The sequence below is a fragment of the Emydura macquarii genome, unplaced genomic scaffold, assembly GCF_026122565.2.
Source record: "Emydura macquarii macquarii isolate MOO-44397 ecotype Brisbane River unplaced genomic scaffold, CSIRO-AGI_Emac_v2 contig_3345, whole genome shotgun sequence".
NCBI lineage: Eukaryota > Metazoa > Chordata > Testudines > Chelidae > Emydura > Emydura macquarii.
The window spans coordinates 5,844,333-5,865,588 of record NW_027133482.1 but is presented as its reverse complement, the minus strand read 5'-3'; the positions used below and the strand labels follow the sequence as shown (position 1 = coordinate 5,865,588).

Below are 21,256 nucleotides of genomic sequence, written 5' to 3'. Positions count from 1 at the left end.
AGTTGAAAAGAACACAGCTTATTAAACTCATAACATTTATGGAGAGTTCAATAGGTTAGTTACTGTTAAGGATGTTATCTTCAAACATAGCTCTCGGAGAGCTGAGCAATTTATCATAGTTAGACTAATTTTATATAGAAAAACTGATGGTTACATTTTCTGTATGTGTGTTTACACAGTCTGCCTCACATCAGGGGATGTAAATTTAAGCTTGCTTGTCAGCTCAGAGGTCACAGGGCACATCTATAGTGTATAGTACCTTCAGAGAAATCTAACTACAAGTAAGTAATATAATTTGAATTATAAGAGGTCTTCAGTACTGAAGTAGATTAGACAAAAATTGTAAACTAATCAATTATTTGCCTCAATATTCTAACCATTTTAACGCTGATAGGCTAGATTTCCCAATGCTAAGCCACTAATGCATCAGGAAATCCCAACCATTGGCGTCAAGAGGTTACTGATAACTGTGGAATTCTCAACATAGTTTGATTTCTTTTGTTTTTTTTAAATACATTTAGCTCTGACTTGAAAAAAAACCCAGAGGGATCAGGAGTGGTGCAAACAGCAGCTGCTAATCCTCCAGTAGAGCCTAGTGTGGCAAAGGAAGAAATCATTTCCAACTCTGTCAAAGCCGAGACTTCGACAGTGCAGATAGAAGCTTCTGAGATGGAACTCGAAAGAACGGTACGTGATTCTGCTACCAAACCATCGGAGGTTGAAACATCCAAGGGGCAATCTGAAGTCGCAGTTACTGGCTCAGCTGCCAAACCAGCTGATGATGAATTATCCAAAGTTAAATCAGAAGAGATCCTGCTGCCTCCTTCCGACCTTCAGGAGGAAGAGGTAGTTAAAGATAACTCTGAAACAGAATTATTGGAATCTGCTATCACAACTGTGGCAGAGAAAGAAACTAAAGTGAAACCCGAAGAAATTTCTGTTCCTGCCAGTGGATCATTAGAAGATTTATCCCATGTGGGCAAGCTAGAAGATGTGCAGTCAGACTCTGCTGTGAAATCAGTAACACTAGAAACAGCTGAGGCTGTTTCTGAAGCAGTGCCACCTGATTTTGCTGCAGCTTCATTGGAGATGCTGTCAGCTGGTGACATGCAACTAAGCAACAAATTGGATACTCCTGAAAAAAATGCTGTTACTGATACAGTGGAAACTAAATTTGAAATACCTGTGGCCTGTGTTGGGGTGTCTCTAGAGAAGAAACCAGCAAAAACAGTGGCCAAAGTTGGGACAGCCTCAGAGAAGAAACTGGAAAAGCCTGTGGTCAAGATTGGGACAGCCATGGAGAAGAAACTGGAGAAGCCTGTAGCCAGCATTGGGACAGACATAGAGAAGAAACACGAAAAGCCTGTGGCCAGCGTTGGAATAGACTTGGAGAACACTGAAAAGAATGAAAGAACTTTAACCAAGGCACATCAAAATAAAGGACCAGGACAAGTTAAAATAGATGAAACCACCAAAGCAAGTACATCAGCTGCAGCATTTGTACCCATCAAGGAACCTACTTCTGTTAGTAAAACAATCTTAAAGGCTGTGGTGTCCATCCCTGATATATCAAAGTCAAAAGTTATGATGTGGAGAAATGAGACTTCTCTAACTAAAACAGAGGAGCAGAAAGCTTCCTCAAAACCTGAGACGAGAAGCCGATCTGCTACTGAAAAGAAACTTTCATCAAAAGAAGTGGGTCAACCCAGAGCTATTGGCAGCAGATCAAGTCTGCCAGATAGCAGCACCAAATCTAAACTGGACATAAGTTCCGTTGTTGTTGTTGTAAAGGGAGGCAGTGGGAGGAGTTCATCTCAGCAAGACAAGGACTCAAGAGTGGAATCTAGGGGTAGTTCAAAGCAGTCTCAAGAGAGAGAGAGTAGATCATCCAGCATGAAGAAAGACGACAACAGCAATAAGGTGAGAAGGGCAGGAAGGCTGGTTCAATGTGACTGACCAGTAACTAACTCTGATGCTTCTTCCAGATGTTGAATATGAAACAGTAAGATTATATTCCCCTTCCCCTTTCTATAAAGTGTTGAACTGATTTGGGCTAACAGACAAGATGGAATAGCAGGATGGCAAGCAACCAGTTGTGTACAACTCAAGTATGTAATTGGTTTGACAATGTTACTTGAATAAAATTGCAGGAAGGTAACTTCTGTAAGCAGGTCTGTACTGAGTGTCATAACTTGATGTTCTTGGTATAGTTCTGAACGGGAAAGAAGTTTTCTCTCCTTTTGTGAGCTGATGCTTCCTTTGTCAAGTCCTAGCTTATCCTGCACAGGCACTGGTTGCTGAAAGGTGAACAGATAACTAAACAAGACATTACCAGTGGCTTGGTGCTAGAGACTATATGCCTGGACTTCTAATTGGTGGTTGGCTTAGTTCTGTACTTACCAAGCATGCAATCAAATGCCTCTATCTGGACTATTTAAAAAGAACTTCATTAAGGGAAGAAATTGTTTCTGACATGATTGTTGATTAGCTAACTTTTCATTTAAATTTTTGTCTTAATTTTTCAGGTTCCTGCTGGTCGAATTAGTAGGAATTCTAAAACTGGCTCTAGTAGCAATGTAAAACCAAAAGAGGTAAGGAGCCAAACATAGTTGGACTTATAGTAGTGATTTTCTTTAAGGGAACAAAATAAGTTTAGCTTTATCTCTTGGGAACTCTTGCTTAGTGGATTTTTCAGGATACTGTTCTTTATATCTTTTTATTAGTTGTCTCTAAAGTATGTTCAGCTTGGGAAAGGAAAGCCTTGGTTTCCTGTTTCAGGAATAAAAAGCTTAATGTTTTTTTGAAGGGGTAATTTTTAGGTCCTAAATTTCACCTTCAAAAAGGAACCTGTCTAATTATTAGATCCCAAATTTGCCTACCCTAGATCTCTTTTTTGCAAATGTAGTGATGAAGCATGGGGTAAGAAAGAGACAATCTTCCCAGCTCTTCTTTCAAATAACTGGTGTAGTGGGAGGGATTAATTAAAACCAACTATAATTAGAGTGCCTCTCCCATAAACAAATAATTTGTTTGCTGTATGCTAGAGAAAAGGAATACTGTACATTCCTGCTATACCGTTGGTTGAAATAAGGGATTGTCAGGCATTAGGTTTTTATCATTTTTAGAGGTAGCGGTGTTGAGGAAGCCTCAACTCAGGACTGTCCTCTGTTTCATGTTTGGGGGTTTTGGCAGGAGGTGTGTGTGTGGGGAGCGGGGAGGATCACAGTTTTTTCAGTGTTACATGCTTCCTCTGCTGACTGTGAAGCAAATGTTGACTGACATTATTTCCAGAGCTTTGCTGAAGTAATCAGAGATTGGTATAGACACTGACATTGAAAAAGGCACTGTAGGTGTGGAAAGTCAGTTACTAATCAGTGATTGATAATTTGTAGCTTTATTGTTCATCATTCTACAGCTACAAGTATTTCTCCACTTGCCAGAAAAGAGGGCAAAAGACTTGCTTAAGTTAGATACATGTAGCCAACCATTCTCTCCTTCCCCTCCCATCTTGGCTATACATTCCATCTACCGTGCACACAAATCTTCTTGGCCTCGTTTGCTTTCTGATTGGTAGAAGCATACTATTTTGAGTGCTTACTGCCTACAAAGTATGGACATACGATCTACAATAATTTCATTTTTGAGTTCCAAAGAAGTAATTTTAAAAAAGTGACTATTCTTTCCTTAAATGGCAAGTGACATTTCAAATCTATCACTTCTTTGTGCTGCTGACTTGATTTTGTCAGGACTACCAAAATAAGGGTACCAGATACCTGTTATGTCACTATTGTGGTTGATAGGAGAGAGGAAGTTGAATTGCTTTGGGCCTAAACTGTTATATGAACAAGTTTTTTAACTCTCCATGAGTAAGTGCAGAACTGTATAAGTTGGTATGATGAAGGTTTTGACAAAATTAATTAATTAGCCACTTATAGAACAAATTTGATTCCAAATTTGGAGCCAGGAGGATGAATTTTTTTGACATACATGACACTGTCGAGTTAATTTCTGCTGCCTCCTTGATTTTCATCAAGTCATTGAGAGTTATAAAGTCCCTTCAAAAAGATTCTTCTCCACTTATCAGGCCTGCCATAAAAAAAGTTATGAATCAAAACAGATATGAATACCCCAGTCCAAGAAGGCAGTTTTCCGTTTCCTACTACTGTGAAAATGGCTTAACCATTTTGGAGCAAACAAAATTCTACATTAGCACAAAAATGTCCACCATATATTTATATCTTTTAAAAATAATTCAGAAATAATTGTTTTGTAACCTATTTAGTGAAAACCAACACCCACCATCCTACCCCACATCTTCATAGTTGCAGCATGCCATTCAGTCAAAACGTCCTCCTTTTTCCACAAGGCCCTCACAAAACTGAAACCTCTTATCTCTCCTCTGAAGAGGGTTATTCAGAGCAAGGAATGGCTGTGGATATTGGTGGGAGAAATGACAGGTTGAGAAGGAAGAGAAGTGGTTAGAGAAAAGAGGGTCAAGACAGAGATCCTCCTCACCAGTTATATCAGTATACATGCTGGAGTCATAGTGAATGTACCACACTTTAGATGTCAAAACCTGAGAATATGAGGATGGAACGAAAGAGAAAATGGGACATATAGGGGACATGAAATGTCTGAAGGGGGAGTAAAACAGTTTAACAGAGTGGACAGTTTGAAGCCTGCCTTGTCTGTTACGTCAAATATGGTCTCCTCCACGCAAGTGCTGACGTTTGAAGAGGTATCTAGGATTACAATTTGTTCCTGCAAATTGAGAAAAACATTTAAAATATGCACTGGCATTCGAGGCCATGGCCCATTTAAAAAAAAAAAAAAAATTCAAGCCTGTTCATGTGTGATTTTGGAAAATTCTCAAGGTATCCACATTTCTTTGGCTCATCTTTAGAGCAGAAATGTCAATACTGAATAAACTTGCAATTCAGCCCATAAACTATACAAATTGCTCTTCTTTCCCTGAGTTTCTTGTGTATTTATTTCTGTTGATATGTATCCCTTCACATAATTAATGTTTTGTGCTATATATGCAAAATAAAATGTCTTTGATTTCGGTGGGATTTGTCCATTAGCGTATGGTACATCTTTTAGCTATTGAACTTTTAAATTTCACTGTTAACTTGAAACTGCAGATACTTTTCACAACCACTAAATTCACTTAAAATGGCAAAAATTGCAATTTCATGTTCTCTTAAAATGTGGGTGGCAGACATTATAGTATTGGTGGACTTTGTCTCTTAAATTAATGTTTTTACATTTCACAGGAAGAAGAGCTTTTCCCATTTAACTTGGATGAGTTTGTTACTGTGGATGAGGTTGTAGAAGAGACAGACTCTCCTATTCCAACCAGGCGAAATCCACCCAGGGGGAAAAGAAAAGACACTGCTAAAAATAACTCTTCCTCTGAGCCTCTTTCTAAGAGGAAGAAAGGTAAAAGCTCCATAGCACATGTTGCTGAGAGCGAATTATCCTTTGTCACTTTGGATGAGATTGGAGAAGAGGAGGAAATGACAGCGCAACTGATAGGAGACTCTAATTTAGAAGCAGTAACAGACCCACAGAGTCTAGTTACTGTGGATGAAGTAAATGAAGAAGAGCTGATTTCAGAAGCAGTAAAAGACCCACAATCACTTGTTACTTTAGATGAGATATCTGAGCCTGAAGACCTTTCTTCACATGATGCACCTAAAGATGTCTCCACTTCAGTTTATGAGGAGCAAGATCTCCTGAAAGCAGAACCTTTGGTAACTGTGGATGAAATAGGAGAAGTTGAAGAGCTACCTCTGAATGAGCCTTCAGATTTGAATATTGAGGAGAACTTAAAGCCTAAGGAAGAGGATGATAAAAGGGCTCTTGAGGATCCTGGAGGCTTTCTCTCTTCTCAGCTGCCTGAAGATCCTAGTACTTTAGTGACAGTAGATGAAATACAAGAAGACAGTGATGATCAGCCTCTAGTGACTTTAGATGAAGTTACTGAAGATGACGAAGACTTTTTGGCAGATTTCAACCGTTTAAAAGAGGAACTAAACTTTGTTACTGTAGACGAAGTTGGGGAGGAGGATGAAGAAGAAGAAAATACTTTTGTATGCACAGCCCTGGAGGAGGAGGATATTGTTGCAATTGCAGGACCAGAGGAAATGGAAATTCTGGCAGATGTAGGGCCAGAAGAAGAGGATATTATTGCAAACTCAGAGTCAGAAGAAAAGGAGACTCTTGAAGCTGGCACGGAGGAGATAGACAGCGGGACCCTTATAGCTGATACACGAGAGGTAGATGGAGAGGCAATTGCAGCAAATACAGAGGAGGCTGAAGAAGCTGAAATTTTGAACAAGACAAGTGAAAAAGAGATCAAAGAAGAAACTGAGAGTGAGCAGCAGTCTACAGGTAGGAACTGATATAGTTTTATAGCTGCATTTTAAAATGTATATAATTAAACAGTCAACATAAAGACATTTAAAAACATGCTAATGTGGCACTTAATAGTAGCCAATCTCTAACAGGGCAGATTACTGAATATTGTATCAATGAAATGAAGAAACTACCTAAAAAAAAAAAAAAAAAGTGTAGACGATGAATATAATCTTTAATTACAGAGCTAACCCTGAGCAAAGCGCATGAGTCAAATGAAATGGAGACACAAACTAAGAACAAGCAGCAGCCTCCAGGTAGGAAGTAGAGCCAGAAATGTACAGAAGCATTTGTAATATACAACTGTAGATAAATTAAGGTAATATATCTTAGAATAAGTATAAAAAAAAGGCAAGAGCTTAGTGGGGAGAGCTTTATAAAATTTGAATAAATTTGCAAGGAAAATGAATGTCTCGTACCAGTGCTAATGCATAGTATTAATCCAGTATTGCTGAGTTTTTCTTCACATCACTGCTGATGCATCTCATTCTTGATATGCAGCATTTCTTGTTCTAGTTATTTTCCCAACTCCTGACCTGAAGTTAGGATATAAATATGGGTGTCCAGAAGTGAAGGACTTACAGATTAAAACATTTTCCTACTTAGCTGCTGTGCAATTGAGTAGTCCTCTGAACATATACTGCTAATGGGGAGTAATAAAGATAAATAATGCAGATGATGAAAACTTCCAGAGGCCACAAACTTCTTAATTCCAAGAGGGAACTTTTTTAAACTTTAGCTTAGCAGTAGGCATCACTTTAGTGCCAGATTGGCCTATCCAAAAGGACTAATTGTATTTTTTCACATCCTGTAGATAGTTGTAACAGTCCCATAAGTTTACATGTCACAAATCTATTAGAGCATTTTTTCTAAACTCTTTTTTTCTTTTAGACACTGATTGCTATATGAATCTAAATTCGAGACTTTCAAATATCAGCAAAATGTGGTGAAAAATTATTTCCTTTCATCATTCTCTGGGAGAAAAGAAAACCACATTTTCAAAAATAACTTGCACATATAAAAAGCTTTTTAAAAAAATTGCCAACTGCTTACAGTTTTCATTTGTAATTTTAATGGTGGTGATAAATCCGAAGAAATGTCTTCTGATGCATGGGAAATGGGTTAATATAATTATTTGTTCTGTATTTATGTAGTGAAAACCCCTGGCAAAAGAGGTAGACCTAGGAAAAGACCAATTGTTCCACCACCTGAGAAACCTGTTGAAACAGAGCAAGAAAAGTGTGAAAAGTACAGTAAGGAGGAAACAGATAAAACAGAATTAGTGGAAGGCTCAACATCAGATTCCAACAAGGAGAAAATAAGAAAAGGTATCTTAACTACCCCAGAATCGAATATTTCAAGTGAAGACAGTCAGACTGCAACTGTTAAAGAACCAGATACAGAATCTGTATTGCCTGATCTAAATCCAGGTCTGCTGCCTGATGCAGATGTAAAGGAGGAAGACTGCAGTGAGACACTTCCACAATCTTCGGAAAAAAATGTGAAAGGTAAGGGGGGGACTGATGTTGATATTTGTCATCTTGCTGCTTCATAATTTTTCACTGGAGTCTATTATACATTTTCACCATAAAAGGAAGTTGCAGCTGTTTTCTTAACAGAACATTTTGGAAGATTTTTTTTAAATTTTGTCTTCAGGTTTTTTTGGCTTGACTTAGGTGTATACTGCATTGCACAACATGGTAGAATTCCCATAGCTAGAAGTCAAGAACAACCTGTAGAGTACTGATGTGTATTGTTCTCAGCTTCTTCCCTCTCCAGGCCCCACATTCCTCCAGGATTCCCAGTACAATTTGCCTCCCTCTGGTTTCTGGCACAAAGGTCAAGTTGAACAGATAAACAGTAGAGACAGATTTTTAGGAGCATGTGCTAGGACGGAACGTTTCCAGCAATGAGGAGGTGGGGAAAGTCGGTACATATTAGTGCTCCCTCTAGCCTACCCAGCCTTTAGAAAGCTGTTCCTTGTTTCTATTCTCATTTTTGACATTGCTTCTGCAGATTCACAATATGAGATCATGTGCCATGCCACATGAGCTATAGAATCCATTTTAAAGTGGTTAACCATTGGGGGAGTGTGCATATTAATCCTCTGTTTGAGCATTCTAGAAGCAAGGTTGAAAAAGCCTCCACCTGTTACTCAAATTCAAGCTGCAAAGTCCTGCAGTTTTACCATGGGGTGCATTAATGTTTGGGAGCTCAGACACCCACAAAAAATTTTTTTCTCTCTGTTTGTACACTGGTAAGTACAATGGTGCCCCAATTGGGCAAAATCTTTGGGCAAAATCAAAATACATTTTTTTACTGCTAATAATAATGACACTCACCCATTTTCTAGTCCAGGGGTACCTGTCAAACTGAATGAATCTAGAAGCAAATGTTTTTGGCATTACCATAGACCAAGTTAACCTGGCAACTCCTTCCACAGACCCTTACTTTTTCTGTGATGGAATCATTGTCCTCTAGTCCAAATGAAACACATTGACGTGTGCAGTATTTAAAATTCAGTATTGAGCAGCACATCAGTCAATTATACCTGTATGTTTCAGTTTTGGTAAACTGCAGTGCACTGAGACTGTTACAACAGTCTACATGCCCTCCTCACTTTTAAATTTCTTTGTGGATACAGAAGTCAATCTTCAGTACCTACATCAAGAACAGAAATTTGATGATAAAGTGTACTTCAGTCTAGCAGATGAAGGTATAACAAGATCTATTGGCTGGAAGTCAAAGCTAGACAAATTCAGGCTAGAAATAAGGTGCAAATTTTTAACAGAGTAATTAACCATTGGAGCAACATATCCAGGTATCTCTCTGGAGGTTTTTAAATCAAGAATGGATTTTTTTCTAAATGATATGGTCTAATTGAGTCACAGAAATTGGACTTCAAGCAGGAATTCAGGAAAATCCTGTGGCCTGCGTTATGTGGGAGGTCAGACTAGATGATCACAGTGATCCTTTCTGGCTTTGGATTCTGTGAATTCTGAGCTGATGTTTCTATAGGGAAGAAACTGAGAGCAGTTGTAGTGCTTCTTTTGTCTGTAATGAGCTTCATGCTGGAAACAGGGCACTTGGAATGACGCAGTAAAACACCAGCGTTTAATTTCAGTTTAATCCGGTGATATGATCCCTATGTCTAGTTAAAAAAAAACATAAAACTCTCTGAAGCCAAACAGTGTAAGAAGCAGCAATGGTCATAGACCTGGTGTTTGCTTCCAATAATAAAGAAAAATATTTAAGCTGTGTACTGAATACCTTTTAAATTAGTGTAAGTTTTTGCTTCAAACTCTCATTTATGGCTTTAATAGATGAATTTGGATCAGGAGATACAGAACCAGAGTCTAAACGAAAAAAAGTGGATTCTTCAGCAGATAAATCCAAGACACCAAGCACCCCAAAAGGTAAAATCTAAAATCTCAGTTTAATGTTCTGAATCCTAATAAAACTAGACTTTTTGTAACAAATATCTTACTTATAGGAACTATGAGCATTGTTTATGCGTTTTTGTAATTAAAATATATGCATACATATGCTAAATAATCAGATGTTTCTGATAGATGAAATAAATAATTCTCTCTCATGTGTATAAAAAGTTAAGACTGTACAAGGTTGATTTCTAGTTACTGTGAATGATTTGCTAAGATGCTCTGTTCTATAAGGGTGCGTCTACACTGCAGTTAGACACCCAAGGCTGCCCATGCCAGCTGGCTCGGGCTAGGGGGCTGTTTCATTGTGGTGTAGACGTTTTGGCTCAGGGGACGCCGGAGGATCTACATTGCAAACTGCAATTGAACAGCCCCCTAGCTGGAGCCTATGAACACAAGTCAGCTGGCACGGGCCATCTGGGGGCTTTAATTGCAGTGTAGACATACCCTAAGATTTAAGGCTGTTTGAGTGTTGGCAGTTGAGATGTCTGTGTGCACTGATCTTTGTGATGCCTAAATCACTTACATAATCCTAGTGTGTGATTGCCATAGTTTTAATTTTGTTTGCAGTCTTTTTGTAGCCGTGTTGGTCCTAGGACATTAGAGAGGCAGGATGGGTAAAACAAGACAATCTTTTTTTTGGACCAACTTTGTTGGCAAAAAAGACAATCTTTCAAGCTTACACAGAGCTCTTCTTTTTGGGGTGTTTGAGAATGTCTTTGCTAGAGTTACACATAGCAGTGACTTAAAGATTTTTTGTGTGTGTAATTTCCTTTGTTTTTCTGTGAATCTGTTTTAATATGCTACCAGTTTTCCAGTACAATGTCAGGCTCCCAGTGTCTTGCATTAAAAGATCTGCATGTTGTATTTTGAAAGTTTGACTGTTAGTTAAAAAAGTTTTCTCTGCCAGGTGTGCAAAGATTTAAAAAAAAATTATTTTCCTCAGGGCAGCTGTGATTGTTTTCCTAGCACTCTTGTCCTGCCCCCTTGTCCAGCCCAGCTCATCAGCCCCTCAGATAGTCTCCAGCTTGGTTTCCAAGCCAGTGGCTGCCATGCTTCATTTCTAGCCAGTGCCTGTTCCCTGTCTGCAGCCCCACTTCATGGCCCAATACCAGTCCCGAGTCCCCATTTAGCTCTGCTGCCCGGCTTCACTTCTAGCCAGTCTTTCTCTCTAACTGCACACTTCCAGTCGATTCTCTTCCCTCTATTGACCTCTGCAGGGAGGTAGCTTTACTCCGTTATGTCTCAGAATGACTGCTAGTTGTCAAAGATGCCTTCATGTCTAAACGTCTCCCTTTCCTTGGCTATCCCTTGCTCTGCCTGGCCTATACCCCTCTTTAGTGCTGTGCTATGCCTGTTCTGACACCCCAACTCCACACTTACATAAAGCAAGTGCTTAGCACTTTCATCAGTATTAATTACTTAATTAAAACGTTAATGGTTAAGCATTCAAAGAAATTCTAGTCCTTAATCATGATTGGTTAACTTAAAGTGCCCTTTCTGTGAAAAGTATCCTATACCCCATTTGTGTAGAGACCTGTATACATGTGAAATTTGGAATTCTTATATACACCAAATACCTTATGCTGAGAAGAGAAATGATCAAAGAATCATGGAAGTCTGTTGTAAAATTTAAAACACAATTAATTTTGGATTAAGTACTATATGAAAGGTTTTATTAATCTAGTTTCCAAATTCTCAAAAAAAATTCTAATTTTAAACTGTTTCCTGCATTCAGAGTTGAAGAATAAAAAATAGGACTTATAATGGATATCTGGATTCAGTCTTAACTGGAATCTCTGCCTTGCTTCTAATTAGGGTAGAAATTTGTGTTCTATAGGATATATAGTAGGATAAAATTAAAGGGATGCAGTCACATAGCTTAAAACTAAAATTTTCAAAAATTAGGCACTTAGGAACCGTACTCCTGTTGACATTCAGTGAGATGTAGGCTTCTGGTCATGTCACTTTTGAAAATGGAATTTGGGCTCCTAAATCACTTAAACACACTTGAAAATTGTATCTTAGACCTAAAATGCAGATTTATTTATTAAACTAACAATAGAAATAATTGTAAAAAATTCAGTGAAAATAACTTGGTTTGGATTTTAATATAATCCCTATATTTAAATAGCGAATATATTTAAAACCGGGAATATAATATAATATAAAGGGAATATATTTAAAGTTTCTCAATAATTTCACTCTTGAGAAACTTCCTCAGAAACAAGTCAAATTGGGTATTCTTCATTGTTCAAACTGAGTCAAGTGCAGAAAGTATTGATGGTGAAAAGTAGATTTTAAAATTTCACTTAAATGTAAGTGTCAATGACAACTAGGGGCAGGAGTCTATCTTTGCAACAAAAGAAACAAAATTAAAAACCTTATTTTTAAAAAGGAAAGGGTAGATGCTATTGAAAATAGCCAGTATTGTGGAAGAAACAATAATTTTAGATACTGTAAATTATGAATCTCATGATATTCTCTTTATTTTTTCTTACGTGCACTTGGGGACAAGTAATTTTAAAACTACTGGAATTGGGAAGCATGTACATGCACAGGGAAAAGGAATTTATTAGGAAATTTGAATGCTGAAATGGTGCCTGTGTAAAATTGTCTTTGATCTATAGAATGCTTGCATAATACACTTCATGAATGATATTATGTTTGGAAAGAACTGTATGTATAAAATGGTTTAAATGATGCAAAGACAACAAGGCACTTATACCTTTGTCGTATCTTCCTAAAGCTCATGCTTCAAGACTTCAGCCAGATACTTGCAGGGGGATCAGGAAAGGCTCCCCTTTCAAAACCACAACATATTCTGGGTTTTCTTTGGTCTGTTTCCTCTGATTCATCAGAGATGGGACACTGGACGGGTGGAGCAGTGCTCTGAGGTGGCACTGAGCATTTTCTCTCGTGCTTAAGCTGGCTGGTTCTTGCTGTTTGTGCTAGAGTCTAACTCATCACCATATGTGAGGTCAGGAAGGAATTTACCCCCAGGTCAGATTGGCAGGGGCTATGGAGATTTTCACCTTCCTCTGCAGCATGGAGTGAAGGTCACTTGCTAGGACTATCTGGATATTTCTCACTTAATTTCCTGCCAGTGCATGGGCCTCAGGAGCTAGTGCATCTCAGTCCCCCCTATTCTACCCCCGTGGCACATAATGGTTTAGTCTTTTGTGGACTGTAATACCCAAATAACTAATTCTTCATCAAATGCTTGCTCATGTCCACTGCACGTTAGGAGTGGGTGAGTGCCACATGCACTGGTGCCAGAGATATTTTCCCCTCAGTAGTATCCATAGGGCTAGCTAAAGCACCCTCTGGAGTGGCATGCGTATGCACCAGTATATAGGGAGCCACCGGGCCCCCCTCCCTCTCAGTTCCTCCTTACTGCCTGCGACAGTGCTGGAACATTCTTGCCTTGGCAAGCAACTCTTCAGTGGTTTTCTTCTGTACTGTATACAGTTGTATTGTTCAAAGTAGTGTTCCTTTAGCAGTTTAGTAGTTTCTAGTAGTTTTAGGGTTTCTAGTAGTTTTAGGGTTATCTGTTCCCTGTTTTACGGGATAGCCAGGCTTCAAGACTTGTGCAGCCTGCAAAAAACTGATGCCCGTGAGCAACCCTCACCAGAGCTGTTTCAAGTGTCTGGATCAGGCACACATAAAAGACAAGTGCAAGATCTGCAGAAATGTCAGACCCCTCATGAAGAAGGACTGCGATATTAGACTCGGAATGCTGCTAATGGAATCAGCACTCTGACCTGCCTGAGTCGGACATCCATCTGATTTGATGCCTAGTACTTCGACGTCAACTCAAAAGTGCTCCCCTGGCACCTGTCTTGGCACCGGGCTCATCCCAACACTGGTCTCCATCACCAGTACTGAAGAAGTGGCATAAGAATGCTCATGCCGACAGAGAGTGCTCCCACTCAAGCGGAGCAAGTTGGGAGTGGGTGACGAGCTAAGACCCATGCTGGACAGCTTGTCCCCCCAGAAACCGGGGCGGCCATGGCCTCACCCCCCAGAGCCTGCAGCCCTTCTTGGGTTCCGCCCCTGACACCTGGTAGCAGCAGAGGCCCTCAGCACTTAACAGTCCTGTCCACCCCCGAGGCCTTCTGGGCAGCCACAGACTTGCTCTCCTTCCCTGTGCTGCCCACCCCTTGGGACGACAGACCTGGACGCCGGGACACCGTACCAGGCCAATCTGCTATAAGCAGTTCAAGGGGCAAGTCTATGATGGGGGCCCCACTTAGATCACCGGTGCCACTTCACTGCTCGCCATCTCCGTGGCACCCGCCAATGTCTCACCGCTGGTTGACGACAACCCTGCGGTCTCCAAGATGCAGTAGCCGTCAGGGCTTTAGGGGCCGTTCTCCAATCCTGCAGCACCGATCCTTGACTCAAGATTGCAGTCTAGGGATCGCCCACATCGGTCACCACAATATTGGCACCACAGAGATTCTCAGTACTGATCGCCTGAGTCTTGGCACCGCTCCCTGGCACCAGAACACACCGTGCCCAGCGCAGTAGAGAGCCATAAGTGAAAACAGCACCGCTATGGTCATCCACTTCAGAGCTTGAGGCAGATGAAGGTCCCTCCCGGAGGGGCTAGGGTCGCTCCTCCACAGCCACAAGCTGTCCCCCCCTCCATTCCAACAGGTTCCTGACCACCAGCACAATGGACAGGCCCTTGGCAGTTTTGGAACCTGTGCGGATTTTCTGGGGTCTCAACACCAGTCCACCTCAAGGACTTCAGAACGTCACTCCGCAACCATATCATCACCTCCCCCAGAATCAGATGACGAACCAGGTGAGGCAGAATGGATGCCAGTGTCCCTCCAGGAGGAAGAGATCCAAGTCACAAAGGAACATATGCATACCCCTCCACTACCAGCATTTGCTAGATGAGTCAGTGACAGGCCCTCTTACCACAGTTCCCCAGGACAATTTTAGAGCCCAAAAGGAGCTCCTCAAACGGGTGGCTGCTAACTTGGGATTGGAGGTAGAAGAGATGAAGGACCTGGCCGACTCGCTGTTTGACATCCTGGTGGTGGCAGCCCCTTCTAGAGTGACCCTCCCTGTCCACGAAGGGGTCATAACATTGGTGAAGGCCCTGTGGCAAAACCCTTTGTCTCTACCCCAGTATCTAAATGGACAGAGAAAAAGTATTATGTGCTGGCAAAGGGCTTTGCATACTTATACTCTCACCCATCTCCAGGATTGTTGGTAGTATCAGCAGCCAACGAAAGGGACAGACGGGCAAATGAGCGCCACACCTAAAAATAAAGAGGCAAAGAAACTAGACCTCTTTGGACGTAAAATTTATTCGACTGATTGTCTGCAGCTTCGCATTTCGAACCAACAGGCACCGTTGGGGACATATGCTTTCAGTATCAGACATTCAATCTCAAAATTTTCTGACTCCTTGCTCCCAGGAGTCGAAACCAGAGTTCCAGGCCATTCTGGAGGAGGGAGAGACAATAGCAAAGGCATCTCTGAAGGCAGCCTCCGACGCCGCAGACTCTACAGCCAGAACCATGGTGTTTGCAGTATCAGTGAGGAGGGCTTCAGGGCTACAATTATCCGGTTTGTTGGTGGAGGTCCAGCAGTCCATCCAAGACCTCCCCTTCAACACTACAGCCCTCTTCTCTGATCAGACGGATGCCAGGCTGCATGGGCTGAAAGACTCCAGAGCCACGCTACACTCCCTGGGGTTATACACTTCTCAGGTGTCCAGGAAGCACTTCTGGCCTCAACACCAGCAACAGTTTGCAAGTCACTCCACGAGCGAACCCTATAGAGAGAGGAATAAAAGCTTTAGACGCTGTCAAGGCCAATCTTCCTCTGTACCTCAGCCAGCCTTGAACCAATACCAATTGGGTGGCACACAGAACTTTTGGGGGTGCACGCAGGGGAGACTTAGCAGTCTCAGGACAGGATCCATACCCGCTTCTTTTCTCGAACTGCCTTTCTCCTTTCCTCTCTGCATGGTCAGTGGTAACATCGAGTAAGTGGGTCCTAAGCACCATTGCCACAGGCTACACCCTCCAGTTTATTTCTACCCCTCCTTCCCACTCCCCGTCCTCGTCCCTCTTCAGGGACCCTTCTCATGAGCAACTTCTCATCCAGGAGGTTTGAACCCTCTTGTGGGTCAGAGCTGTAGATGAAGTTCCCCTACATCTAAGAGGGAAGGGGTTCTGTTCCCGTTTCTTTCTGATCCCAAAAGCAAAAGGAGGCTTGAGACCCATACTGGACTTCCGACGTCTCAAGAAGCTAAAATTCCTTATGGTTTCCCTACCTTCCATCATTCCCTCTCTGGATCCAGGAGACTGGTACGCCACCCTCAACCTCAAGGATGTGTATTCCATTTTCTAGGGCCACAGGCGCTTCCTGCGATTTGTAGTTGGAGGCATCTACTGCCAGTTTACAGACCTTCCCTTTGGCTTCTCAACTGCTCCAAGAGTATTAACAAAATGCATAGTAGTGGTGGTGGCAGCTTACCTCAGACGTTGAGGAATCCAGATTTATCCTTACCTCGACGACTGGCTCATCAAAGGTTGGTCAGAGGACCAGGTCCAATGCAATATCGCGGTGCTGTGGATGACTTGCCAAAACCTGGGCCTGCTGGTAAACAAACAAAAGTCCACATTAATGCCCGTACAGAGGACAGAGTTAATCGGAGCTCTCCTCAACTCCACAAGAGCCAGGGTGTTTCTGCCTCAAGCCAGATGCCAGACCTGATTGGAACTGATCCTCTGGTTCACTACCCATCCCATCACTACTGCGAGGGTCTGCCTCAGGCTGTTGGGCCACATGTCAGCGTGTACTTAGGTGGTTCAACATGCAAGACTTCGTCTCATGCCCCTCCAAACATGGCTTGCATCGGTCTACTTCCCCTCAAGACAGAGCATAGACATGATTCTCACAATCCCACCCCGGGTACTTACTTCCCAGGCCTGGTGGGCGATCCCTGAGAACATGACAGAAGGGGCACCTTCACAGCTCTGCGCCTGTCACTTAGTTTGGTGTCGGATGCCTCAGACCTGGGTTGGGGAGCCCATCTTGGTCGTTGCAGGACTCAGGGCCTCTGGTCTCCGGAGGAGCTGGCGCTGCATATAAACATCAGGGAGCTCAGAGTGATCTGCCTAGCTTGCAAGGTGTTCCTCCCACATATGTTGGGAAGAGTAGTGCATGTGCTGACAGACTACACAGCAGTGATATACTACACCAACAAGCAAGGATGGGTATGATCTTCAGCACTGTCAGGAAGCGCTAGTCCTATGGGACATCTGCATGGTGAATGCAATCACCCTGGAAGCCTCTCATCTCCCAGGGGATCAAAAACTCACTGGCAGATCACCTCAGCAGGTCTTCTCTCACCACAAGTGGTCCCTCCACCATCTTCCAGAAATGGGGGACTTCCCAAGTGGACCTGTTTGCGACCAAGCAGAACAGGAAGTGCAAACAGTTCTGTTCCTTGAGAGCACAAGACAGCAGCTCCCTGTCCAGTACCTTTCTCCTTCGATGATCAGGGGGCCTCCAGTATGCCTGCCTTCGGATCCATCAGGTCCTCATAAAGATCAAGAAGGACAGAGTGCAGGTTATCTTGATTGCACCAGCATGATCACATCATTACTGATTTGGCATGCTGCTGCACCTAGTGGCGACCTCCCCTTGGATGCTCCCAGCCCATCCGGACTTGATCTCACAGGATCATGGCCGACTACTACATCCAGGTTTGGCTTCCTTACACCTGACGGCATGGATGCTGCATGGTTGAACCAGGAGGAACAGGCTTGCTTGGCTCAGATCCAAAGAATCTTACTAGAGAGCAGGAAACCTTCCACTAGGGTCACTTACCTGACAAAATGGAAATGTTTCTCCAGCTGGGTGAGGGAGCACGAACTCTCCCCATCCCGAGACCTTTACCATACATCCTGGAATACTTACTCTTTCTGAAGCAGCAAGGCCTAGTGTTGTCATCACTCAAGGTACATCTGGCGGCCCTCTTGGCATTTCATATGCAAATCCAGGGCAGTTCGGTGGTCTCCCACAAAATGATGGTTAGGTGCCTGAAGGGCCTAGAGAAGCTCTTCCCACAAGTCATAGATCCAGTCCCTCCATGGGACCTCAACCTAGTCTTCTCTAAACTTATGGGGCCACCGTTCGAGCCTGTGGCATCCTGCTGCATCTTCACTTGTCCTGGAAGGTCACATTCCTGGTAGCAATTACGTCAGCGAGGCATGTCTCGGAGATCAAAGCCCTGACTTCAGAGCCTTCTTGCACTGTGTTCTTCAAAGACAAGGTTCAGCTGAAATCCCATCTGGCATTTCTGCCCAAGGTTGTGCCAGTTTCACATTAACCCCAGAACATTATCCTGCCTGTGTTCTTCCCCAGCCTCACAGCTCTCCAGAGGAACAGTGCCTTCATACTCTAGATGTCAGATGGGCGCTGGTGTTCTATATAGAAAGGACTACATCTTTCTGGAGGTCATCTCAACTCTTCATGGTGATCACATGAAAGGCCAGCCAGTTTAATCCCAAAGGCTTTCCTCTTGGATCACTTCCTGCATTTGTACTTGCTATAAGCAAACTAAGGTCACACTCCCAGCTTCTCTGACAGCCCACTCAACGAGAGCTCAAGAAACTCGGCAGCTTTCTTAGCCCAAGTTCCAATACAGGATATTTGTAAGGCTGCGACTTGGTCCGCCATGCATACCTTCATGTCCCACTATACTGTCGTACAGCAGGCACGAGACGATGCAGGGTGGTTCTGGAAATGACATGTCCCTGAACTCCTGGCCCACCTCCAGAGATACTGCTTGTCAGTCACTTAACATGAAATGGACATGAGCAAGCACTCGAAGAAGAAAAGACAATTACCAACCTTCTGTAACTCTTGTTCTTTGAGATGTTGCTCATGTCCATTCCACAGCCCATCCTCCTTTCCCTCTGTCAGAGTTCTGGCAAGAAGGAACTGAGAGGGAGGGGGCCGGTGGCACCCTATATACTGGCGTGTATGTGCATCACTGCAGAGAGTGCTAGAGCTGGTCCTACAGGTATTACTGAGGGGAAGAAATCTCCAGCACCAGTGCATGTGCAGTGTACACACACCTAATGTGGAATGGACGTGAGCAACACATCTCGAAGAACAACAGTTACAGAAGGTTAGTAACAATCTTTTTTGGTTGCTGGTGTTCGTGTGTAGGTCATGATTAAAAAAAAAAAATGCAATTTTTGGCTAAATTTTTCTGGTAAATGATCATTTAATTGAGAAGTTAATGGGCTGTTAAACTTATTCTCTTTATTTTTTTTAAGGTTTAGATTTTCTTGTTCCAAAGGCTGGCTACTTCTGTCAGATCTGCTCGCTCTTCTATGCAGATGAAATGTCTATGAAAAATCATTGCAAGACACTGCGGCATCAGCAGAATATGGAGGTAACACTTTTTCTTCTTTCCCTTTAAACCCTAAGTAACAAAGTACCTGAGATTTTTAAATCTGTTTTGTTCTGTCAACTGCTAATTATCTCGGGTAGTGGTTTTGCTAAACTGATGTACCTGTGTTTTAGATGAAAAGAATGGTTTGTAGACAAATTACAAATAGATGCAAATGATTTTTTAATACCTTAATTGTCATGGCTTTGTTCTGTAGATCAAATACAAATTATATTTATAACTTCAAAGGTGTACTACATTTAAAATTAAAGAAACTAAATTATTAATCTCTTAATGACTTTGACCATTGGGTTAAATGCTGGGAAATCCTATTTGTGATATTCTCCCCACCCAGGAAGGTGTGGGAGGGATCCTTGTTGTCTTCCTTACCATCTTAGGCAAATCTCCATCTTCATTGACATATCTAAGAGCTTAGCCTTCCCAAATGTTCTTGAGTCATCAAGGCTCCAGACTGTGATTTAAAATGGCTCCACATGTAACCAAGATACTAATTTAACTACCAGAAAATTTGTTAGGAGTCATTTACACCACCTCCCTAGTGGTGCAAGTGTGCGCTTTGGCAGAGTAAGAAGAGCACTGATAAGTGCACTTCACCAGCAGACCTGAAGATGGGAGAGTCTCCTAGACAAAATTATCTGGCAAACTTTAAGGGGGATCAGGTCTAGTCAATATCTAAAGTTGGCCAGCTTCTGGATGTTCAGTACATGTAAATATGCCTTATATTTAGAATCTGATACATATCCTGCCATGAAGAATAATGTGTTAATTGTGGTGTCTTGTCATTGGCTACAAAGTAAGACATTGACATTTTTTTCCCCACAGAAATTCATGGCCAAGCAAAAGGATGAGGAAGATGAGGGGGAAGAACTAAGTTCAAGGTGATTTGAGGAGGAGAGAAGAATTCTTTAAAAGAATTTAATTTAGGGTCCAGTAAACTTTGTGTATTTTGTTATGATTTAATTTGTAATTTTGTTTCAGAAGCAAACTCTCATGTTGTATAAATTTGAGTTCAAGGTAGACAAAGAGTGAGAGAAGAAAATGTATGATGATTTTGATTTCTCCATCAAATCATCTGGCTTGGGAGAGAGCTCTTAACAGTGTTGAAATAAATGTTCTTACTGTATAGTTAACACCATGTGATTGTGTTTGGTAATTTACTACATCGCTCTAGAGGTTTTATGGAACCTCTTCCACAGATCCACATTTAGTATTTCTTTGAAGATCTTAGCTATTGAAACTTCAGATGTTTCATGTGGAACTGGGCAAATTGTCTTCAGAGAACAGGAAATTCATCAAAAAATACATTGTTCGGGGCATCAAAAGTATTCACCAGTTTGGGTCAAACTTGATGAATAGTTTGTTGACAAAAACTGCAAACAAAAATTGTGGAAATGTCAAAATGGATCATTTAGAGTTGACATTTATGACACAAAATGTCTATTTCACCCAAACAGATTTTTTTCAATGTTTTGTTTGAGCAAGAAAAAACAGAAACATTTAGTTAGAAATTAACTGATTTTTTTCCTCCAGATTTTTTAATTTGACCATGGAACGGAAAAATCAGTTTGCTCACGGTAGTTTCATGTGCTGTAAGGACCTGATCCCACACCTTCGAAATCAATGCAGTTTTGTTATTTACTTCAGTGGGGAGCAGGATCCTGGCCCTAGATTTGCCCTGTATAATGTTTATCACTAAGCTTAACGCTGAGTTACTCTGAGCAAATAGGTGTTGCTGTCTTCTTCCATGAGATCATGGAAGACCTTTGAGTTAAAAAAGCAGAACAGTCAGCGATCTGTCCAGAAGTGCTTGGCTTGGTGTTGGATATTTGTCTATTTATGTCTTATATGTCTTACATATACCACAGCATTCTTGCAAGCACCACCCCCCTCTTCAGCAACATATCCGAATCTCAGAGCAATCAACTCTGCTTTGAGTGTT

The 21,256-nt window shown here is 41.8% G+C and overlaps 1 protein-coding gene across 4 annotated transcripts in view; it reads left to right on the top strand.

The window, feature by feature from the left end:
* ZNF638 (zinc finger protein 638) overlaps positions 1–20,447 on the top strand; it is a 93,677-nt gene extending 73,230 nt beyond the window's left edge. The window contains exons 23-31 of one of the 4 annotated variants that reach the window (XM_067533547.1): positions 522–1,920; positions 2,526–2,591; positions 5,277–6,396; positions 6,606–6,677; positions 7,575–7,748; positions 7,851–7,928; positions 9,744–9,836; positions 19,181–19,299; positions 20,140–20,447. In XM_067533547.1, coding sequence (XP_067389648.1) covers positions 522–1,920; positions 2,526–2,591; positions 5,277–6,396; positions 6,606–6,677; positions 7,575–7,748; positions 7,851–7,928; positions 9,744–9,836; positions 19,181–19,299; positions 20,140–20,199 — 3,181 coding nt within the window. In that variant the 3' untranslated portion in view covers positions 20,200–20,447. Of the gene's footprint in view, positions 1–521; positions 1,921–2,525; positions 2,592–5,276; positions 6,397–6,605; positions 6,678–7,574; positions 7,929–9,743; positions 9,837–19,180; positions 19,300–20,139 lie in introns of all 4 variants that reach the window. The other 3 variants (XM_067533548.1, XM_067533545.1, XM_067533546.1) reach the window with 3 other exon arrangements.
* The last annotated feature ends 809 nt before the right edge of the window (positions 20,448–21,256 follow it).